The sequence below is a fragment of the Zalophus californianus genome, chromosome 10, assembly GCF_009762305.2.
Source record: "Zalophus californianus isolate mZalCal1 chromosome 10, mZalCal1.pri.v2, whole genome shotgun sequence".
In the NCBI taxonomy this organism is placed as follows: Eukaryota; Metazoa; Chordata; class Mammalia; order Carnivora; family Otariidae; genus Zalophus; species Zalophus californianus.
In genome coordinates this window covers 35,656,741-35,680,060 of record NC_045604.1, presented here as the reverse complement: position 1 = coordinate 35,680,060, position 23,320 = coordinate 35,656,741, and the positions used below count along the sequence as shown (strand labels likewise).

The 23,320-nt window shown below is 49.8% G+C and overlaps 1 protein-coding gene across 19 annotated transcripts in view; it reads left to right on the top strand.

The window, feature by feature from the left end:
- Nucleotides 1-23,320, top strand: part of LAMB3 (laminin subunit beta 3) — a 63,676-nt gene that overhangs the window by 11,938 nt on the left and 28,418 nt on the right. For 5 of the 19 annotated variants that reach the window (XM_027611063.2, XM_027611068.2, XM_027611066.2 and 2 more), the window contains 6 exons: nucleotides 6,446-6,627; nucleotides 9,181-9,326; nucleotides 12,316-12,390; nucleotides 12,496-12,778; nucleotides 14,152-14,236; nucleotides 15,026-15,180. In XM_027611063.2, the coding sequence (XP_027466864.2) occupies nucleotides 14,209-14,236; nucleotides 15,026-15,180 (183 nt within the window). In that variant the 5' untranslated portion in view covers nucleotides 6,446-6,627; nucleotides 9,181-9,326; nucleotides 12,316-12,390; nucleotides 12,496-12,778; nucleotides 14,152-14,208. Of the gene's footprint in view, nucleotides 1-2,538; nucleotides 2,750-4,065; nucleotides 4,168-6,445; nucleotides 6,628-9,180; nucleotides 9,327-12,315; nucleotides 12,391-12,495; nucleotides 12,779-14,151; nucleotides 14,237-15,025; nucleotides 15,181-23,320 lie in introns of those variants that run through there. The other 14 variants (XM_027611076.2, XM_027611075.2, XM_027611073.2 and 11 more) reach the window with 8 other exon arrangements.

Below are 23,320 nucleotides of genomic sequence, written 5' to 3'. Positions count from 1 at the left end.
ATGCCAGCGAGTATTTATTTTTAGTGTGTAATTTCTCTGTGTCACCTCCAAATTTTCAGTAAAATTTCTTAAACTCAACAGCTATGTGTTTTGTTCTTTGGGGAGTGGAGGAAGGATTGTGTGTTCGTGTTTGGGGTCAAAACAGGCCATGGAGATGCTTAGAGCTAAGAGTGCTTGAAGACAAACAGCAACTAGAATGAATTTGTATTATCTGCTAGCATCTCCCTAGAGTTGTCAGCATTATGGTTATTTGGATAGTAGACGAAAGGGTGATTATGGTTATTTGGATAGTAGACCTTAGGTGATTTGAGGTCACTCTGGTTACATAATTAATAAATTATTTGGTAATTCTGTGTTCAGTGTCTGTCCATGAGACTGTAGTCTCCCTTGGGACAGTGATTCTGTCTGACTTGTTTACTCCTGGCCACTGGATGCCTGGCTAGATGGGTGCTCAGTAAATGTTGGTTTTGCAAATGAATGGTTCTGGATATTTTTGTGTTTCTGGGTCAGAAGTCAGAAGGGTCTGCTGACATGTGATGAGGAGGACTGGAAGAAAAGTCCAGGCTCTGAGAATGAGGACCAGGTAAAAGTTGGAGGTGGAGGGGTGTTCTGTACAGACTGGTTTGTTGGGAGGATTCAGATCCAAGCTCAGGCCCCCAGGGTGGCTGGAGGGATAACAGGACACTGTTGATACCTAGTCAGTGGACTTAGAGAAACAAGTATTCTGAGACCCCATTGAGTTGTGGGAAGGGGTTTCTTAATGTCTTAGGGTTGATGCTCATTGACCCAGGGTTGGGATGGGCCTAAAATAACCATCGGGACACATTATCTTAGACGGCACAAGGACAGGTGGGGACTGACAGACCTTTGGCTGCACGTGTTCCCTGATTCTCTGAGAGTGACAAAAAACCCTTAGACATGTTGAGGAGCTCTTGTGTCCTAAGACCCTCTCTCCATTTGTGGCCTCCTCTCCCCTGGCTCCACTTGACCCTTCTATCACCTCTGCAGGTTCTAAAAGCTGGGTCTTGTATGCTTTGAGTGCCTAGGTCCATGGCCTGACCACAGAAGTATTTCAGTTCCCCAAACCAAAAATACTGCCATTTTGATTCCTGGCCTTTCTGTCCCCAAAGACCAGCCGTGGTGGATGGAATAGGAAGCTTAACCATGGGAACCTGTTGATCAGTGGATTGAATTTTCATCATGAATTTTCCCAGGTTCCAGTTCTCAGGAGAAAAAATATTGATTTTTCTGGATGATTTTCTCTGCATGTTGTCTTGACAGAGAGTTATGCAGTAGTATTTATGGCATCATATTTTTCAACATTTTTTGTTAGGTTTTCCCTTGCCCCATGGATCCATACTTACAAATCAATATTTGTTTATTGAGCACCTACTATGTGCAGACACTGGGCTATACACTCATCAGGGGATAAAAAGAGTAGCTAAGGGTAGTTCCTGTTCTCCAGGAGTTTACAATCTGGGTTTGGGGACAAATCAGAAAATAACTATAAGTTGAATAACTGTAAATATGTAAATTTGACATAGAAGGGATTTATAAACAGAACAGAACTTGAATTGTATAAGGTCTGCTGCTGGAATTTGGGAAGAATTTATAGAGAACAGCAGAGAAGTCATCACTGATCCAGGAACCTGATCTGAGTCTTGGATTTAGAACTTACCCAAGTACACAAGAGATGGAGGCATCAGTGTAGACGGACAGAGCTGGATGAATTGAGCCTAAGTGTGGTCAAGGGAATGGAATGGCTGGATCAGAGCACTGTGTGAAGGGGGGCTGTATGTGATAAGGTCAAATGTGCAGCTTTTTAAGCAGGACCCTGAGAGCCTAGCCTGGCCGTGGACTTGGGATTTTAATCTGGGGATGATGGAAAGCGTACAGGTCAGAGTGCATGCCAAATCCAACTCAGCAAATGAAGCACTAGGCCAATGCTAACAGGATGAAATGTACCTTGGAAGAAGTGCAAAGACATGCATGTGCATCTCTGTGTGTGTATTTGTGTGTATGTGTATGCACCTCTTAAGAAGAGCACAAATTCGGGCGCCTGGGTGGCTCAGTTGGTTAAGCGACTGCCTTCGGCTCAGGTCATGATCGAGTCCCACATCGGGCTCCCTGCTCAGCAGGGAGTCTCCTTCTACCTCTGACCCTCTCCCTTCTCGTGCTCTCTTGTCTCTCATTCTCTCTCTCTCAAATAAATAAATAAAATCTTTAAAAAAAAAAGCACAAATTCGAGATGGAGGACAGCCCATTTTAACAGTATTTGACTTGAAACAGATAGAGGTGTTAATGTATCTATAAGCTTAATATGGGTCCTTGGTTTAACCTGGCTGGGAAAAGCCTCCTGTCCTTCAGGCTTCAGCAGCAGGAGTAGAGTCTCCAGAACCAAAGATGTCCTGGCATGCTATTTTCTTTCCCCAAGTCCTTGAAGAGGACTACTTTGATAAGATGGCCAATATTCATAGAGGAGCTTTCTGAGTTCTCTCCTGTGGGAGAGTCTTATTCTCATGGGCTATTTCCCTTCAGGTTTCTCTAGGACTCAGAGCCAACTTGACTCTCTCAGATCCTGCACATCTTCATGCAGCTTACTGAGCTGCCTCAGGTGACACATTCAGACCTTGTCTGGGAGAAAAAGTATCGATGTACAACCAGCTGAGCAAGCATTTGGGATGAAACGATGTTCTGAGACATGGAACTTCTAGAGCTAAAACAAGGAGAATCCTGAAAAACTACAATGGTTGGTCACCCTACAACATACCAGAACCTTCTTGAAGATTCACCCCCCACACCCGGTGGTTTTTCTCTTAGAAACTGGAGGAACATGCCTGTCTCATAGATATTTATCCTCTAGGTACAACTTGAAGAGATCTCATGGTCTGTTTCTAAGATTTTCCAAGGGGGCAAGCTTGTGATGCTTTAGGTTTTGCAAATCTAAAACATTCACCAAGGCCATTTTTCCTATCCATTTCCTTGAGGTGTCCTAGTCTACAAAATGTCCCATGTGATTTTTCCTTTTTGTGAAGAGCAGATTCCCTTAATCTTGGGAGGACCAGATATTGTAATGGAAAGAGTATGGATTTTTGAAAGCTTAAAGATCTTCTGGTGGATTCTGGTTCTACTATATACTCATTGTGGTGGACAGTGCTATGTGTTCACCACGTTCTACTGCGTTTTCCTCTTCTGGGCACGTAGGAAGATCACTTAGGTGCTCTCTGAACAGTTCTGGCCAATAGGCTGTAAGCTGAGTGACTGTGTCACTTTATAGCTGAAGCATGGAATATGAGAGAGCTTCTCCATGCTCCTCTATCCTTGCCGTCATGACCACGAGGGCCATGTGTCCTTCGTTGGTGTGGCTACAAGATGGCAGAAATCACTGAGTGACTGTATAACAGAGGATTTCTCCCCTTACCATTGTCTCCCTTCTTACTTTGTGCGAGCAACAAATGAATGTTTGTTGTGTTAAAGCTGCTGAGATTTTGTGGTTGGTTTATTTCCACAGCATAACCTGACTAAAACACTAGTTCTGTGTCTTCCTCCCCTTAGGTTACCCCAATAAAAAATACCATGGATTGGGTGGCTTAGGCAACAGACATTTATTTCTCATGGTTCTGGGGGGCTAGAAGGGCAAGATCAATGTGCTGGTGAGAGCTGGCTTCCTGGCTTCAGACAGGTGGCTCCTTGTTCTCTCTGAAGGCAGAGCCCTGGTGTCTTCCTCTTCTTATAAGGGCACTAATCCCATTATGAGGATTTCACCTGCATGACCTCATCTAAACCTAATTACCTTCCCCTTCTTAAGAAATATTGGTATCCCCCAATACCATCACATTGGGGTTAGGGTTTCAACATATGAATCTGGGGAGGATATATTCAGTCCCTAACACGTTATAAGCTTGTCAAGCTTCCTAATAATGCTGAGGCTATAAAAAAGGGAAATAATATCTCCTTCAAAGAGCCATCTTATAGGGCTGTTAGATACTGTAGATGTGGTGTTTAGAATGGTTCCTCATGCATACCAAGAGCAGAAAAATATTTTGTTCCCTTCTGTTCTTTTAGGAAAATATACAGGTGTTTCTTTCTGGAGTAATACTTAACCAAAAGAGTAAATACAACCTCTCATGTCCAGGGAAGCATACACAGAGTCCCCAGGTGATGCAGGTAGGCCCATGTTTGTACTGTTGTTTGGCTCTTGGTCTTTCACCTGGAGTGGTCTTTGATCAAGGGACCCATGCCCAGAACATGCCACCATGATGTCAGGCATTGGATACCAGGACTCCCCTCTGTTCACTTTTTTTTTTTAAAGATTTTATTTATTTATTTGTCAGAGAGCATAAGCAGGGGGAGTGGCAGGCAGAGCAGGCAGAGGGAGATGCAGGCTCCCTGCTGAGCAAGGAGCCCGGGACTCCATCCCAGGCCCCTGGGATCATGACCTGAGCTGAAGGAAGGTCACGACTGAGCCACCCAGGCGTCCCCCCACTGTTCAATTCTAAGCATCATATTTTAGGAAAATTGTTGATAGGTGGGGGAATTTCTAGGGGAAGGGGAGCAGGTTAGGAAAAGCCTGGAAGCCATGGGGATGGGTGAACAAACTACTACAAGTAAGGTTGTCAGATTTAGCAAATAAAAATACGAGAAGCCCAGTAAAATTAGAATTTCAGATAAACAGTGGATCCCATTTTAGTATACGAGTTGCATCATGCAATCTTTGGGGTCTCCTTATACTAACAAGGTATCCCTTGTTTATCTGAGATTCACATTGAACTGGGATCCCTGTAATTTATCTCGTAGTGCTAACTGCAAGGATTGTTGAGGACAGTGCACCCACATCAGATAGAGATGCAATATCATACTTAGGAACACAAATGTGTATTTATACTTGGCTACTGGGAGTTGCTGGGTATGCAGATTTCTGAGTGAGCAAAGGGGAAGTTCAGAATTAGGTGTGTTATTCTGGGGGAACTGCATGTGAGAGGCAAATTTGGACGAGGGTGGGAATTTTGATTATCCTCGCTTCCTCCTTCCCCTCAAAATATAGATAGATGAGAACTGACTCTTTTGATTTGCCCTAAGACCTACAAGCAGGAAGATAAGGTGCTGATAGTTACTTAGTACTTTTTCTGCCCGCCCTCTCTTTTGGTCTATCCTTCCTTACACAGTTACTAGTACATACATTTATTGAGGAACTATGCTAAGGTCTTTCTTGACAGAAGAAATCTAATAGCTCCAAGAAACAATATTTCTTTCTTTTTTAAAAGATTTTATTTATTCATTTGACAGAACGAGAGAGCAGGAGAGCACTAACAGTGGAAGGGGCAGAGGGAGAGGGAGAAGAAGGCACCTTGCCGAGCAGGGAGCCCAATGCAGGGCTCGATCCCAGAACCCTGGGATCATGACCTGAGCCGAAGGCAGTCGCTTAACCAACTGAGCCACCCAGGCACCCCAAGGCAATATTTCTTAAGAAGGGGAAACTATCGGGGACCTGGGTGGCTCAGTCGTGAAGCGTCTGCCTTCAGCTCAGGTCATGGTCCCAGGGTCCTGGGATCCAGCCCCACGTCGGGCTCCCTGCTCCACGGGAAGCCTGCTTCTCCCTCTCCCACCCTCCTGCTTGTGTTCCCTCTCTCACTGTGTGTCTCTCTCTGTCAAATAAATAAAATAAAATCTTAAAAAAAAAAGAAGGGGAAACTATCTTACAGAATCAACAATGATTTAGACAGCTTTTTGTGAACTCCCGGGCAGTCTGTGGGTATAGTGGAAGGGGTTCAGGGCACAGTAGGGAGCAAAAAGGGGATGGATTAATAACTTGTAGAGAAACAAAAATTACCATCCTTACCTCAGCAACTTTTAAGTTTATGTTTATTGATTATTATAGTAAAATATGCTCCTTATGGAAGACGAGGGCATGCAGAGGAATAGAACGAGACAGGAAATGTTAGTGTGTTGGATATTTTTTCCCTGTCTTCTCTCTATTAGTTTTCTTTACAGTGAAGTAGATTTTATGTACATTTATTTTCTAATTCCCCCCACCCCCTCACTTAACAGTATCCCATAAACATGTCCCTCTTTATTGGTATTAAATCTCTTACCAATATTTTAGGTCAGTTTTGACTCATGTTTTCAGGGGAAGGAATGAGATTGGATAAAGACTCATCACCCTTGTCTGCTAGGATATGGACCAGATATTGATCCGTGTAAGCAAGTCCCCAGGAAAAGTAGGTGCCTTTTATCTAGAGCCCTCAGACTTGCCTGGCAAGTTAAGAACAAGACTTCTGTCCAGATTCGCTTAGACTCCTATCTTTATCAGGTGCTGGACTCTGGTTTTACTAAATCTTGATGGGCATAAAAAATAAGTCTGTTTTGCTTACGCCCGTTCCTCTGCCCTCTGTCCTATGTTTGTAAACACTCCCCAACCCCCTGCCCTCTGTTCTTCCCTGTCCAGGAGTGCTGGAAGCATCGCCCTGCTCTCAGGTGCTTAGCTTTGTTGGCTCCCAGAGTGTCCCCTCATCCCTTCTGGTCCAGGTCTTGGCTCCTGAGGAGTTTGCAGCCCCTAAGGAATAGAGTGGAATGCACAAAGCATTCTTGGGTTGGGACATGGAGCCTCCATGGATGGCTCGCTGCCTGGTAAGTGAGCTATGAAATATCTGGATTGGACTGATATTTGTGTTTTGATAAGAACAACTGCAGGTTCTGCTGATCATAGTCCTTGACACCTGCATGTGATACACACGTAGGTACAGACACCCCTTATGGAGGACACACCTAGCTAGGCCAGAAGTTTGCATTGTTTCCTTTAAAATCCTTACAAGGATCCATGAGGTGGATGGCTAATATCCCCATTGGAGGCAAGTAGCTTTGGTTGTCCAAAGGCATGCAGCTGGTGAGTATAGAACCAAGACCTTCACCTTCACCACTCTCACTCAGAGGTCCAGGCTTTAACTGCTGTCTGTCTCAGAGAACAGAACATTCTGGAGCTGGAGGGGGCTTCAGAGGAGATTTAAAAACCTTGAATGTCCCAGCTGCTCTGTAAGCCAGTTAAATTTTTGAGTGGAACCTGGCTTAAGTCATACGATTTTGTAAGTTCTGCAAGTAATTCTGAGAGGCAGCCTGGATTAAGAACCAGTAAAATCCAACACCTTTATTTATAAATGATGAAAATGCGACCCGGCGGGGGGGGCTTGCCCTAGTTTATACTTTTATTGAGTAGCAGAGCTGGAGCTAGGTCTAGGATTTCCAAGACGTTCAAGTCCATACATGGACCCTGTGTGGCCACAAGGACTGCACAGAGGTGCTGATTAAAAACCTTGAGGTGGGGTTGATTCCAGACATGAAGCCAGATACACCCATGCTCCCTTCCCCCTCAAACCACAAGGTGCTCATTTCCCCAGACTCCGTCAACAAACACCAATTTGAACATTTAGGTATTTAGTTTGTCGTTCTGCTGGCCCTTTCAGGGATCATATTTAGAGTTACAAGGTCCTGTTTGGCAGCCCTCTGCTAGCTTGGGTAGCAAATCTCCTGGTGCAAATGCCCGTGTCCCTTGCAGCCATTCCCCTGTGTCTTCCCCATGCTCCTGGTCTGCCATGTGGCTGCATGTTGCCGCCTTCAGGCATAGCTCTCTCTCCTCTCAGGCTGGGCCGTGGCCACATGGCCCAGCTTCACAGGGCATCTTTGGGACCAAAGGTCTCAGAGGTTGCACTTAGGTCTAGAGAACCTAATTCCCTGAGGGCGGAGGTAGAGGTGGTTGGGAGTAGAGGAGGGTGCATGGTCATGAGCTGGCTTGTCTGCTGGAGGAAGGTCAGGAATCTGGGAGGGCAGTTAGGTGGTAGAAATGCCAGCACATTCTTCCCTCTTCTCTGGGAAGCCAGCCAACAATGGGCCAACCATGGGCCAGTGTTCTCTCCAGCAAGCTGCAGGCTACACTGGGCGGCACTCCTCAGGAGGGAAGGGGTGGGGCATTTGGGGGTGTACCGTGGGAAGGAGAACAGAAGTAGCTGAGGCTCCTGAGGTGAGCCGGCCGGCAGCCTGACCTTGGGAGGGGATTCCCCCTTCCTGTGGTGAGGCGGAAGTTTTGTCATCTTGTCATAGATGCCGTGTTTCATCTTGCTAGGTCACTGTGATGTTTGTCCGGCTGCCTTCTCTTTCCATTCCTTATAAGGTGTTCGCGTCCCTGTCAGCTCCCTGTCAGCATGGTGGGGGAAGCCCTGCCCGTAGGTGCCTGAGCCTCTGAGGTGGGGGATTTGGAGGCCAGCCCCTTCCCCATCTCTGTCCACACAAGAGAGGCTGTCAATTTGGGAAAAACAAACAAGAAGGCACCTAATGGTGTCTGTTCTGGGTGTTCCTACAGCATCGTTGGCTCCCCAGGAGTCCCCAGCTGATATCAGTCTTCCAAGAGTTGGAACAAGAGCCCAAAGAGGCCTTTACAGGGATTGGGCCTTGATGAGGTTTGGGGAACATGAAGTTCAGAGTCTGGTAGATTCTGGTCAAAGATAACGAAAGGGAGGAAAGGGACTTGAGGCAACGTTAGAATCTAAGTGATGGTTAAAAATATGAGTGCTGGAGCAAACTGGTCTGGGTTCAAATGACCCCTTCCTAACTGGATCCAAGTTACCAAAAATGTGCCTCATTTTCTTCAGCTGCAAAGTAAGGGTAATTAAATGTCTGTCCCCCCAGAGAGGTAGTGAGTATTGATTGAGTTAATACATATAAAGGGTTTAGAACGGGTTGCGGGGAGAGAGAAGGGCACGGAATGGAGTCACCCCAGGACGGGCAGGCCAGGCTCCTGTTCTCTCCGAGGCTGGGTTCCCATCTGCGCTCAGTGACACAACAGACTCACTTTTTCCCTCTGGTTTTCGGAGAGGAGCACGGAAGAGGGACCGGTGTCTGGGCTGCTGAGCTGTTGTGCAGGTATGGAGGGCCACGCCAGCTTGAGTCAGGTGGCAAATCCCCGGGGACGTTCCTGGAGCCTACCCTGTCCCACAGACGAGGACTCACATGTGACTCACCGTATGCAGGTGGTGCCTGGGCCTGAGTCACCTGGTGCCTCTTCCTCCAACACCTGCGATTCAGCGTGCGCAGCCTGGACCTGGCTCTCTTATCCTCCTTCAACTCTTCTCTCCGTTCCTCTCTCCTTCCCTCCTTTTCTCGTTCTCTGTCCCTTGACCTCCCATTGAGCAGATCTTGGCTGATCTCCCCGACAGATGGATAATGGAGACGGGAGCTTGTTAGGTCACCCCCACACCCTGTCAGACAATGCCAGGAATGACTGAGAAGCACACAGCATACTGCCTACATCAGCATGGTGACATTGCTGTAATCTGAGGGTAGGTATCTCCAAAAGATCCCTCTCTCTGCCGCTGACTGCTGCAAGAATTTCCACTCTCAGCTGTCCGTTCAGGTGACCGGACGCCCAGACTGTCCCCTCTGAGAGTGCAGGTATACCCACAGTGCATGGGGACTCCTGAAACTGTATCAATATGATATCATTACACGAAGAGTGAGCACCTACTATGTGCCAGGCACTGTTCTCAGCACTGGGAAAACAGTAGTGAACGAAATGGACAAAAATCTCTACCTTCTTGGGCATTACATTCTGGTGGGAGGGGTCAGAAAATAAACATGATAAATACATATATAGTTGGTTTAAAGGTGGTAAGTATTGCAAACAACAACAAAAAAGAGCCAGTCTACCCATAAGATAGGGTAGGTGGAGTTGGGAGTGGGATCGGGCAGGCAAGTTGGTTGTCATTTTATTTTTTTTAAAGACTATTTATTTGAGAGAGAGAGAATGAGAGACAGAGAGCATGAGAGGGAAGAGGGTCAGAGGGAGAAGCAGACTCCCTGCTGAGCAGGGAGCCCGATGTGGGACTCGATCCCGGGACTCCAGGATCATGACCTGAGCCGAAGGCAGTCGCTTAACCAACTGAGCCACCCAGGCGCCCTGGTTGTCATTTTAAAGGGTGGTCAGAGTCATTGAGAAAGTAGCATTTGAACAAAGACTTGAAAGAGGTAAGACAGTTAGCCTCGCAGATGCCCAGGGGAACCGTGTTCCAGGCCGAGAGAGCACCTGGGGCCAGAAGCAGCCTGGTGATTTGGAGGCGATGCACCTGGGGTGAAGGGAGTGAGGGGCTGAGACAGAGAAGTAATGGGGGTGTTTGGGTCATGCAGGGCCTCACAGACTCTCTCTGAGGGCTTTGACCCTGACCCTGACAGGGAGCTAGTGCAGGGTTCTGAACAGGGGATTGACGTGACCTGTTGTGTGGGGTCTACTGCAGACCAGTTGGAGGCTATTGCGAAAGTCCAGGGAAGAGAGGCTCAGGCCAAGAGGGTGGAAGTTGCCTTTGGAAGGGGAAATACCGTTTCCCGGTAGCAGGAGGTGGGTGCCAGAGAAACCACAGTCAGGGAAAACTTGACTAGCCGCTTCCCTGAGCACAACATTCTGATGAGCCAGGTCTGGGGGGTGGTGGTGCTGCTGCTGAGGGTGAGGGCTCCAGAATGGGATGATGGGAAGCAGGGCACGAGAGAAGAGTACGCCGAGGGAGCCTGGGGCACCGTAGTGACACCCCCACCTGCACTTTAGCCCTGGCCAAGTCCTAACCCAGCCTGTGGCTCTGTTTTAGGCTCCTTATCTCTGAACAAATTAGATTCTGAAGTTCAAAGCCAGTGCCTGGGGCCCTGCCACCCCCCCCCCCCCCCCCCCCCCCCCGCTGGGGAGTGCTCAGTGTCCCTGAGGAGGGAGGCTGAATGGGCTGCCCTTGGGGTCTGCAGAAACAATGGCCTGGACTGGGCCCAGAGAGTGTGGGGGGCCCAAACAGAGCAATTGCCACTTTCCTCTGTGAAGCCAAACCCCTGCTGGGACCTGCCCCAGCCTGTGAAGTCTGAGACACTGAAGGCTTATTTACCTGGGCTCCTGGCCTCCTAAGAGAGGAGAAGGAGGGGGATTTGAAGGGCTCCAGCGACCCAGTGTGCGGCCCACCGCACGGCCCCGCCTGGTCTGAGGATCTGGGATTGTCACACCGGCTCCTGCTAGTTAACTATTAATGAGTTCTTTGTCACATCCTCTTTCCTGGTGGTGGGCCCAGGATGGGGCAGTTCCAGGAGGGTGAAGGCTTCCTGGAAGCCTTGAGTTCAGGGAGCTGGAGAAGTGGAGAGAAACAGACCAGGCAGGTGGGCTCAAAACCCCGGGGTGGGGGTGGGGGGTGGCATCAGTGATCTTTCTCTGGAGGACATGATGGGGGTCTCTCTGGGGTCTTGTTGCAGTGGCTGGCCCATGAAGGGAGGCTGCTCGTACTGACTCGGGCTGGCTGACTTCAGCCAGATTTCACTGGAATTCTTACAGGGTCTAGACACTAACATTTAGTGGAGTATTTGTTATGTGTGTAAACAACTTAATGCCTATTTGCTAATTACAGTACTTCCCCTGCCCATCTAAACTTACTGGACTGAATTAGAACCAAAGGGTTAGAAATGCCCAGTTTAATCCACAAAATCCTACATTTTCCCCTTAAGGGTTCTCAAACCAATTTCTTGGACTTAACCCTCAAACTGTAGAGAACTTGCTGCTTGGGGGCCACTGACAGCCTGGACTGGGTAGTTAAGAGTCACCTTTAAGTAGAAACTTTGAGGTGCTGTGTTCCAAAACAATGCCACGCAGGCTCTCCTGCAACTGCAGGCCCAGCATATGGACTGGCTGACCTTCCACCTCTCTCTAAAAGCCCCCTGACCCTAAGCTGGGGCCGAGCGTCCTCTGAGGCCAGCCTCTCGGTCTAGGCCTGGTTACTGCCATGTCCAGTGGCCCTCAGGCAGGAGTGCACCAGGAGTCCCACACAGGAAGCTGTGTCCTGAGGCCTGGTGGGGGGCGGGCCGAGGAAGTTGGTCTAGTTATGCGTCAGGTCAGGTCTGTTTTCTGGCCCTCCAGGCTGGCATTCTTGCCCGCGGAGGGAGGGGCTGGGAGACCAGCCCTTCGGAAGCTGGGGGCATGACTCACAGGTGGTTACCTGTCCTAGGGCCCCCTGCCAACCTGCAGAGGGATCCGGAGGGGAGGAATTTAGAGTTTGTTCCTGTTTATTCCTCTTGAGCTTTCCTTGGGTGGGTTGGGCTTTGACCCCCTTCCTGATGAACCTAAAGCTCCTGCAAATTCCCCCCAAAGCGGGGATTTTCCACTTTTTTAGTTTTCCCTTGGGAGGGGTCTGGTGCTTTCCAGGGTCCTGGATGTTTGGGTCTATTCACCTTGTAGACCAGTGACAGGTTTGGGCAATAACAGCCTACACACCAGCCCTGATCTTTGTGTTCTCTGCTTGGTCTTCTGTCCAGGGCCGCCCAGGACACAAGACGAAGCTGACCCCTGTGGGCCTTGGGGAAGTGCCAAGTGCAGTGCCTATCACAAATGTGAGTGCCCTTCTCTGCCTCCTGGGAGTTACTGACAGTCGCCTGGGGCTGTTTGCAGTGGCTCCCTTCACCACCACCCCCTCCCCTGCCCCCCCCCCCCCACAGGCCCCCACAAGCAGCTGGGGACTGATGAGCTTGCTGTGAGGCCTCTGAGACCCACCCACCTGCCCAGTCCTGTCCTGGGGGTGGGGGTGGGGGTGCAGTGACGGCACATGGGCGTGCCAGCCGCCAGATTCCTGAGACCCGCCCTGCAGTGGGCGACGCCCAGACGGGGAGTCTCCAGAGGTAAAGCCATTCTTTAAAAACTGGGAGCCAGGAGAGGAGACCCCACATTCAAGGGGTGCTGTTAGAGGCCATCTGGAGAAAGAAGAGCGCAGTACGGAGCAAGGTACGTTACCTGCCTTCCCCTGCTCGGTGGGGGCCAGGCGCGGGAGCAGGGCTGTCTGTGTGTCTGGGTGTCTGGGGCCTGGCTGCAGGGCCTGATTCATTCCTCCTTCAGGGAGGTCACCCGAGCAGGTGTGTTCACCTGCAAAGGCTAGGTCAAATGTCTGCCTTTGTTTGGGTTGCTTTCTCGTCTCAGAGAAGTATCTCAGTGACTTAGAAGAAAGCAGCTTCAGATCTGGGCTGAGCACAAAGAGAAGTGGAAAGTGTGGGCTGGCCCAGCTAGAGCTCTTCCAAGGGCCACTCTGATGCCTGGTTGTGGGGGATTCCAGCCTGGGGGCAGGAGGGCAGAGATAGCACTGGATGGACACCAAAGAGTGGGTCTCCCTCTTGGGCCATCATTAGTTGTGCAACCTCAGGCCACCTGTCTCTTCCTGGGGCCCCTGACTCTTCTGGGAGAGGATTGGAAGGCATGATTTCTAGCTATTAGGATGTGGAATGTAAAGACACCAGGAGGGGCCCCAGCTCCCTCTCTGCTCCTGCCTTGCTACCCACACCCCCCTCATTTTTCCACCCTAGCCAGAGGACTTTGTGGCCGTCATTGGAGCAGACAGGCATCCAAACCAAGGCAGAGCTGGGCACTGCATGAGCAGGGGTGGGGCATGCCTCTGCAGGCTAGGCCTGCCTGCCTCCTGGAGGGACGCTTCAAGTATCCAGCGTCAGCCTCTAGAATCCCTGCTCTGTGGCTGTCCTCCTGCATAGCCCTGGGCCATAATGGGAGCCATTTTGAGATGCTTCCAGTTCAGATGAAATCCTCACTCACTTTTTAAATGCTGCAGGCTCGCCTTTCTCCCCATCATATCCTATCCCAGCTGCCTGCTTAGCTCAGAGTTGTGGTCACCACAGCCTCACCCTCAGGGAGGCCCCGGGTGGTATTGGAGACCATGCCAGTGGCACAGAGACCTCGCTTCTAGGCCTTCAGCCACTTGGACCCATTCACCTTTGGGCCTGCAGACTGGGCCAAGCCCTGAGAAAAGCCAATTCTGTTTCTTGGGGGCAGCAACAAGGCCTCGGACATCTCGTTAGCGCCTCTCCTGCAAAGGGCCCAGCCCTTTTCTGCTCCCTACATTGTCCGTAATGACTATGTGGGCCGGGGAGGGCCAACTCTCTTTCCCTTCCATCTCAGAGGGGGAAGATGAAGTCTTGGGGGGTGGGGGGGAAGGTACAGTGTGAGTCACACGCCAGTGGGGACAGGGGTCCAGGGCTCTGGCATTTTCCAAACTTATGGCTACAAATGTACCTGTTGTGTACAAGTATCCTAGGTCGAGACCCTACGTAAAGGGGGCTAGTGTGCCTTAGGGTTTGTATTGTTTTATCCAGGCTGCTCTGCTCTGTCCCACGTGAGGTCCTCTGAGGGGATTCCCCTGGTGGCTGAAGATGAGGCCACTCCTCCTCCTGTGCTTTGGTAAGTGTCCCCTTCCCATCCTTCCAGGCCCTGTTCTATAGCAGGGAGGGGACAGCCACTGGCAAGAGGACTGTGAACCAAAGTGTGAGCATCATCTGTCACTCTGTCATCCTTCAGTTTAGAACACTTGTCTCCTGGGGCCCCAGTGGGGTTTCCCTGCTCCTTTGGGCCTTTGGGAAAGATGAGGCTCCCAAGTGTCTTCTTATTCCTACCTGAGGGGGGCTCGTGGTTCCCCAAGGGGCCTGCACAGCTAATTGCTCAGCCTTTCACTTTCTCGCTGGTTCCGGAGCCATCACGGCTGGGTTTTACAGTGGACTGTAGCCGGGCACTCACAAAGTGTGCTGGGTCCACCTTACAGAGAAAGGAGCAGAAATAATGGTGGCCTCTCCCAGCTTTGCACAAATGGTGAGCAGCGAGCCCTGCTCTGGATGCTGACCAAGGCCAGGCTGCAAGTGAAGGGATTGAGGAGTGTGTCCCAGTGGCTGAGCATGTGCCTGCAACTTGATCCTAAAAGCCACATATGGAGGCCACATTTCAGGATCATCCAGGGTTTCTGGTGGCCAGCATTTCTCCTCCTTTCCTTTTAAAATTACAGGTTACAGAACACGAAATCAGCTTTTTTTACCTGATAGCATCAGGAGTCGCGTCCTTACCGCCACCACTGAGTGGGAGCAGGCGTGAGGGAAAAGGGCTGGGCTTGCTGATTTGTGCTTCCCTGGGGGAATACTGGGGGTGGCCTGGTGGGCCCTCCTCTCTCTAGGCTATTCCCCAACACCCCTGTGATTTCAGTCTGGCCCGGCCTCCTGTGTGCCCAGCAAGCCTGCTCCCGTGGGGCCTGCTATCCATCTGTTGGGGACCTGCTCATTGGGAGGACCCGGTTTCTCCGAGCTTCGTCCACCTGCGGACTGACCAAGCCTGAGACCTACTGCACCCAGTATGGTGAGGTAGGTCCGACCACCATGTCCTCCAGGACTGGAGAAGACAAGGTGGAGTGGGGTGGGTGAGCCTGCCCTTTGTTCACACAATGCCTAGAGTGTATTTGGGATAGCCACAGCTCCATGCACTGTGGAGAGTGCAAGCAAAGCCTAAGGCCAGATCTCTGCCTCTAAAGAATTTTCTCCTTCATTGGGCGAGAGAGAAAACGTCTTCAGAATTAGTTGAATGGCTCTCTTCTCCCTTCTGCCTGATAAAGCTGGAGTTTTTCCTCAATCCTCGGGTACGGGTAGGATAGTTTTTCAAGTCTTGGGAACAATCAGATGAATGTTGATCTTTTAGATCGGAGAGTGTAACGTGTCATCTGTGGTGGGCGAAGTCAAGTCTGATGGAGCATAGGTGGTGGGATGTGTGCACTGGGTTGTGTTCTTGCCATGGGATGAACTGAGTGGTGCCATGGTCACTGTTTGCCACCATCTCTTTGGCCAGTGTTGGGAAATGAGTACAGACTGAGCTAGTGGGAGACTATTTGATTGTAGGCTGGAGTGGACTTTCTATGGTTTACCTTTGCCATGTATGAAGAGCCAACTTACTTACCTCTCAGCCTTGTTGGTCCCCTCAGGCAAGTGGGAAACACCCCAACTGCTGTTTAGAGGACATAAATCAGCAAGATAGACAAGCGATGAGGCCAGCGAGGGGGTTCAGTGACTCAGCTGATAAGTAATGAACGTGAGCTGAACAATCTAGAAACCCAGACACTCTGACCTATGTCAGTTAACAGTCCCCGTTTAGGCAACTGAGTTCTACAAAGAGCTGTTGTGATTTTTCTTCTACACACCTCTGGACCTTTTTTGGAGGAACGTTGGCTTCTTTTCTTTTCTCTTCAACAAGGTGGGGGTCATTCTTGGTGCCTTGTGTTTACCAAAGTTGAAAGCACTTAGCGTTTCCTTGTTTCCGACTGCATGTCTCATTTGGCCATTTTTTCTGCCCTGAAACCAAAGGTTTGGACAAAGGAATGTGTGAGGGAGGAGTTTTCCCTGAGTCTTCTAGTCTTTTCAGAGAAAGAGAGAAAGAAATACAGAGAGAAGGGGAGTGAGAGAGATTGACTGCCGTGCAGGAGACTTGGGTCCTCTGTGGTGTCCTCTTTCCAGACTGTCCTTGTCGTTGGGACGATGGAGGTAGCATCTGCTACTGCCTTTGGGCGCTGCTGCCCTTCTAGTCTCCGGTGATCTTTTGGCTACTTTTTTTTTTTTTTTAAGATTTTATTTATTTATTTGACAGAGAGAGAGACAGCGAGAGAGGGAACACAAGCAGGGGGAGTGGGAGAAGGAGAAGCAGGCTTCCCGCTGAGCAGGGAGCCCGACGCGGGGCTCGATCCCAGGACCCTGGGACCATGACCTGAGCCGAAGGCAGATGCTTAACGACTGAGCCACCCAGGCACCCCGATCTTTTGGCTACTTTTAATGGCAGATGGTACCGAGTAGCGGCTTTGGAGGTGCTGAGCAGAGTTGACTGTGGTTTCTGCATCTCACCCAGTTGGATGTGGGGAAGCCAGTTTGACGGTGTTGGGTAAGATGGCCAGCATAAGGCCAGGACTCCCTGTGGGCCCAGATTACTCCACAAGCATCGGGGACCTGGCAGTATTGAGCTTTCTAGGCAATGGAATGGTTTTCGCTGCTCCCTTTCCACATGCCCTCAAAATCTGGGACCACTGAGCCATGTCTAAAAATTTCGGGGAGACTTCTACCGACTTCCTTCCTCGAGCTGCCTTTTGGGAGGAGAAATACAGAGCCCCTGTGCTGGGATGTCCCCTCAGCCCCAGCCCTGTCTGGATAGCCTCTGTCCCTGAAGCCTTGGACTTTTGCCTTCACCTTGGCCTGCCCTCTGCCTCTCTCAGATGCTGCAGGCTGCCACGTCCCTTCCCTGCTCTTACGCAGCCCCCCTGAGAACAAAACGGTACTTGCAAAACAGAAGTCTAGACTTTTGCAACCCTGGGGATGGATAAATCTCAGGAAGAAAGCTATGCAGCCTCTTTTGGAGAGTAGAAGATAGGGCATCTTGAATCCAGTGTAGTTCCAGGTCTGCCACTAACCTGTGGTGTGATCTTGGGCAAGATATTACCCTGCTCTAAGCCTTAACTTCCTCTTCCATGAGTGAGTGTTAGATGAAAGGGTCTTGAGGTTTGCTCCTGGCCCCAAGTTTCTTTGGGAATGAGCTGACGGCTGAGAGCCAGCTTCTATCCCCCTACCTGCCACCTCTCCCTTGTTCCATTGCCCTTTCCCCCTCTCTTACCCGCCTGACCTCCTAGAGGCTGTTGGTTGACAGCAAGGAAGACACACACTAAAGGCACATAGTCCCTTCTAGTACTCTGTGCAGATGCTCTCCCTGAACCCTCATTGGCTATGGGAGTGGCTGTGTGATGAAAATTTGGAATCAGGATTTTAACTCCGCTGACTTCCAATTTCAGTTTTTAAGTTTAATTATCAAATTATTATTATCAAATGTTACGTATAGCAGCTGTAATTTATTAGGCACATGCTATGTGTCCCAGACCTCATACTAAGAGTTTTACAGAAATTATCTCAATTAATTTTCACAAGGCTTCCTGTGGGGGCGCTTGTTACCTCTATGTGCTGTTGGGAGGGTTTGGATGTGTTCTGGGACCCCAGACTTCTAGTGGAAACACACAGGTGTCGAGTTTTCTGAGGAGTTAGAGATGGGGGGTGTACCGGACAGCCCTAGCTGGAGATGAGGCATGATGCAGAGCTGCATTCCTGGTACCTGCCCCTCTCCATTCTCTCCCTCCCCCCTTCCTACCAACTCCTGCCCCCATATACACACCTTCTTTAAGTCGAAGCTTCTGGTTTGTGCTTCTGTTCTATTTCCATGACGTTGCGAGCCCTGAGCCAAGCACGACCTCATCCAGCACCTGCTGTCTGCCCACTGATGTGGCGTGAATGCAAGTGCATCGGAGATTTACGACTCTTGGACATTCTGCACCGCTCATTCCCCTGCCCTTAACCCCAGTGGCACTCAGTGGAATGGGAGTTGCAGGAGCAGTGGGGACTCGTTCCAGTTCCAAAATTGTTTCTCCCAGCTCCCGGTCTCAGAGTGCGGCTCCCGTTTGCTTGCTACCTCCTCAGTGGCTAAATCCTATCAGCCTCGAGGACTTGCTTCTGTGGTTTTGGGGTCCATATTGCAACCCTTGCAATGGACATAGGACTTGGCCAGCTTTGCTTTGGGGTACCCCTCCCCTAACTTTGCCCTTCATAGGCCTGCCTGCCTTGACTGCCCTTTAACCATCCAAGCTTGGGCCCAGGCTGTTCTTTCCCCAAATGGCCCTGTCTCCTTGTCCTCCTTCCTTTAGTTCCTAACTAACCTCCGGGTAGACTCACTGTTCCCTAAAGCTCAAGGCATGTCTGTGTTTCCCCCATATCCTTGTTCTCTTCTGTGCTTTCAGTGTCAGCTCCTCAATTTGAAAAATGAGAGTAATGACAGCACCCTGCCCTGTGAGTGGTTGCAAGGACCGTATAAAGGAACGAGCCAGGGATGCCTGGGTGGCTCAGTCGTTAAAGCGACTGCCTTTGGCTCAGGTCATGATCCCGGGGTCCCGGGATCGAGTCCCACATCGGGCTCCCGGCTCAGCGGGGAGCCTGCTTCTCCCTCTGCCCCTCTCCCCTCTCATGCTGTTTCTCTCTCTTAAATCAATCAATAAATAAAATCTTAAAAAAAATAAAAAAGAAAGAAAGAAACTGTCACATGCCATTAAAAAAAAAAAAAAAGGAACGAGCCAAGTAACCTTGGCTGGTGTCTGCAAGACATTAAATGTTACATCCTCTCTCCCCTTACACACCCTCCTCCTGGCACCTGTGTCTGCAGGCAGAGGCCGCCCCATCTGCGAATCACACTCCTGAGCATTTCCTCCCTGATTAGGATACCCAGTCGCATACTTATTGAAATCAACTCATCCTTGGGCCGGCCCACTCTGCTCCCAAGGTGGCCGCTCTCAATCTGGTCTGTAGCAGACTGTGGGAGAATCTGGAGGCAATCACGGTTAGTTGAAGTTGCCCTGCCCGGGTGTGGGGACTCTCTGGTCCTGATCCTGGCTCTGACACTGAGATGAGGGATGCGACCTTGCTAGCTCCTGGGTTCTCTCTAGACCACCATTTCTCCATTTGTGAAATGAAGGAGTTGGGTTAGTTGGCCCTTGTGTTTGCTCAGCTCTAGCATCTCCGCCTGCTTCTCAGAGGTGGCTGGGCTGTGTGTGACCCTGTGGGTTCATCATGGTCTTGCTCAGGCAGGGGCTGAGCCGTGCCTTTCTGGTCAGCCCTGTGGGCTGCTTCAGGCTCCCCAGGGACCAGGGCGTTTTGCCTGGAAGCTTTCTAGCCCTGATTTCTGCTCCTGACAATGTCTCCTCCAGCGTTGTATCTGCTCTTCTAAATGCTTTATTTATCTTTCACTCCCTCCCTTGCTGGGGGAAAACTTAATTACCCAGCTGCCTTAATAACAGTTTTACCCAGTGTATTCCTCAGGTTAATGAGCTGTGTAAACCCAACAGCTGTTATGTTTATCTCTTGGAAACACGCTGAGAAGTAATAGCCCACTGATACCCCCTCCACCCCAACACACACACACATGCACACACGCACACATACATGTCAGTGCACCCACACGCACATCCCCCAGCAACCACTGCCTTTCTTCGTTTGACTGTTGTCTGTTTTCTGGACTTTTGGCATGGCTATTATGTAGGCGGAAGATGTGTGAGCTCCTTCTGTCTCTCTACTTTGGGACTGCCTTTTGCCCTCCTGTTTCCCAGAAGTTCTCAGCAGTTCTGAAACTTCCAAAGCTCCTGCCATTGGCGATCTGCTCTTTTGGACGAAGCATTGTTGCGTCCTTTGTCTGAAATACAAACACTCTTGGGGAAGGCACCATATCAATCTATCATCAACTGTTATATCTCACCCAGGGTTTTCTTACCAGAAAATTAGCTGTGGCTTTTGTAAAGGGTTCCAAGAAAGTAAAGGCCAGGATGGGTAAGTTTTGAGGGATAGAAGGACATGGGTAGGGACACTGGGGAAAGTGTTACCATGAGAAGGAAGCAAAACTTGGATTGGTGGCATGTGAGATTCTTGGGTCCTGCTTGTTATGGGCTGGGAAGTACAGCTCATGGGGCTAGGAGGGCAGAAGAAGGGGCAGAGACGTAGTGGGAAGGCCTGGACAGACGTGAGTGGCCTGGTCTCTCATGCCATTGCTGTTGGGGTTCAGGTCCCCCAGAAGTCTCGGCAACATCTTGCAGACCTACTTTGCTTCTTTTTCCTCGGACGCTGTAGGAACCATTGTCACTGGTGGAGCCTGCAGAGGTCCTGACAAGCAAAGCAATCCTCTGCACTTGGGTCTAGGGAAATATCTGTTTCTGGAGAGCTCCAGGCTGGGGCTGAGGCTGTCCTTCCCAGGGGAGAAGTCAGGGAGCATCCTGACAGCCAACTCTGGTCCCTGCCAGTGGCTGCCAAATGACCGCTGTGTCCCTTGAATTAGAACAGGGCTGGAAGGTTTAGGGGCAGACATCCTGGGACAGAAATCCCTGCTTTATCTCTTCCCAGCTTTATGGACTTGGACACATTTCTTAACTTCTCTAAGACTTGCTTTCCCATCTGTCAAATGAGTATACCCATCGTTTAGTGTAAAATACCGGCCTCAGAGATTTTGGAAGGATGACATGAGATAATGTATGCACAGTGCTCAGGAGAGAGCCTGGTGCAGTGTAATTTCTGGGTGTGTGGTACACATCATTTCTAACCAGCTTCAGAGTCAGCCTCCTGAACTTAGTTTGGATGGTGAGAGGGCAACGTTGAGTTAAGCTTTAGTGAAGGTGTTACTTCATGACAAGAGAGAAGATGAAGTTGAAAGTGCCTTATGCACTGGGGCTTTCCTCCTCGGCACCCCAGCAGAACCCGACTTTTGACCTTTACCAGCAATATCCACTGACTTAGAAAGGCTGAGGCTTGTGGATCCCAGTGGGGTCTAATGGAGGCCTAGCTGACCACGGGCCATGAGGGCCCCTTCTTCTGCCCACTTAGCTGAGAGGAGTATTTCTCCAGTATGGCATCCGGTGTCTTTTTTTTTTTTCTTCCTTCCTTTGCATTCTTGTTTGGACTGTTTTAAACTTCTGAGCAGATAAGCTGGAGTAGGGGAGAATTCTAATAGCATGTTAGAGCAAGAAGAAACTTCATTATCTTATTCCACGCCTGCATATTACCAACGAGGAAGCTGAAGTGGAGAGAATGCCTTCTCTTGCAGGCAGCTGGATTTTTTTTTTTTTTTTTTTTTTTTTGTCCTGGCTTCCTTTCTTTAGGCCCTGGCTGGCAGCCATGACCCTGATGCTATCTCCTTAGATAGACGCAGGCAGCCTCTGGCTTGCTCATGGGAGGGAGCTGGGCCATGAAAAGCAGAGGTTTTTTCCTGTTTCCCCCTAGAATTAGCTCTGTGATCTACAAAGGCACAGAGCTTCGATTTGCATTTACCTTCCTTTTCCCACCTATTTCCACCGTGATTCAGGCTCCTGCTGGATCTTGCTCTCTCCTTTGCCCTCCCCCTAGCTCTCTGGAAGGGTTTGTCTTCCAGTGAGCTTCTAGAAAGCTCCAGGATAAGGGAAGAGGCCCAGCCTTTCCAGATGGAGAGCAAGTAGGAGCCAAACTGGCTGGAGGCCTGACAGGCTGAATTGATAACAAGGCCGCGTCTCTGAGGTAGCTCAGCCAGGAGGACGTTGGCCAGTTGACCCCAGAGAGGGGGGGCTGCTGCAGCTGAGAGCTTCGCCAGAGGCACGTAGCACACAGGAGGGAAAGGGCCTCGCGTTGAGAAGCACGCACACGCATTTATTAGACGCACACTCACGTAGGCATACAAGAATAAATAGAAAGGGAAACTGAGGCCCAGAGGGAAAGAGGAAGTTAGCAGCTTGTCTTCATGTGGGCTTCTGCCATAAGCCGCTCTATTTCAGGTCTCCATCCAGCTGACTGGTTGACAAGCAGAGCCACTTAAAATACCTGTCCTGAGCCTGTTGGCTTAGCCTGTCTCTAAGGATTGCAATAAATCCCTCCTTTAGCTATGTTTCTATGATAAGCAGCACGTAGGTTTTAAGCCCATGAGGGCATCTGATCTTCCCATCAGTGCCTGCACACGTGGAAGGAAGGTGGGGCGGGCGTGGGGCACCCCCAGGCTCACTAGGAAGCCTGAGCCAGGAGGCAGGGTACAAAGCCCAAACTGAACACCCTGGACATTTTTTAGTTTGTTTTATTTTATAATACTGTCTATTTTCCTGAGTATAAAAGTGAATATATATCCAAGGTATTAAAGTTTAATATTATTAAAGAATAACAAATAAGGAAAAAAGCTCCCTGCCATTCTATTACCCAGAGATATTAGGTTAAGCTGCATGCAGTGGCTATTTTTGTAGGTCAGACTGGCTGAATATCAGCCATTTCATATGGTTCAACCTAATCTATTGGTATATTTCCTTCCAAACACTTTCTTTTCCTTTAAATTTGTGTCTTTGAGATCATGACATATACACGTTTATGCCCAACTTTTGTTCTTCATAAAACATTATAATGTCAGCATTTTTGCCGAGTAATGAAAAACTTCCTGGGAGCAGTCTTTTTAATAGTTACATAATATTTCATTCTTTGGGGACCATCAGGGTCATTTCCAGTTCCAGGTTGAGTTGTTCTAGCTCTGGTGCCCCAGGCCTGAGGAAAGAAAGAGCCTTGTTTCTGGTGCTGTGTTGGCCAGGGAACAGGCCGGGATCAGGTCCCAGCAGAGCTGGGGAGGGAGCTCTGGTGACAGGCGGCCAGAAGGCAGCTGGCCCTTGACTCTCTGGGGGACATGTGCTGAGTGCAGACAGAGGCTGGGCAGTGGAAAAGTTTGCCCCCGAGAGGCTGCGCAGAGTGGGGAGAGGGGCATGCTTACTGCCAGGGACCAAAATAGGATTGTGGAGGAGAGTCAGATTCCAGCAAAAGGCTTCTCTTGCCCAGAAAGGATTATTTTAAGTGCTCAGGTATTTATTTCAGCCACTGACACATCTACAGTTTCTGTGTTAACTGAGCTGGGTCAGCCTGAGAAGCCAGCTTTCTTCCCAAAGTGCTCTCTCTA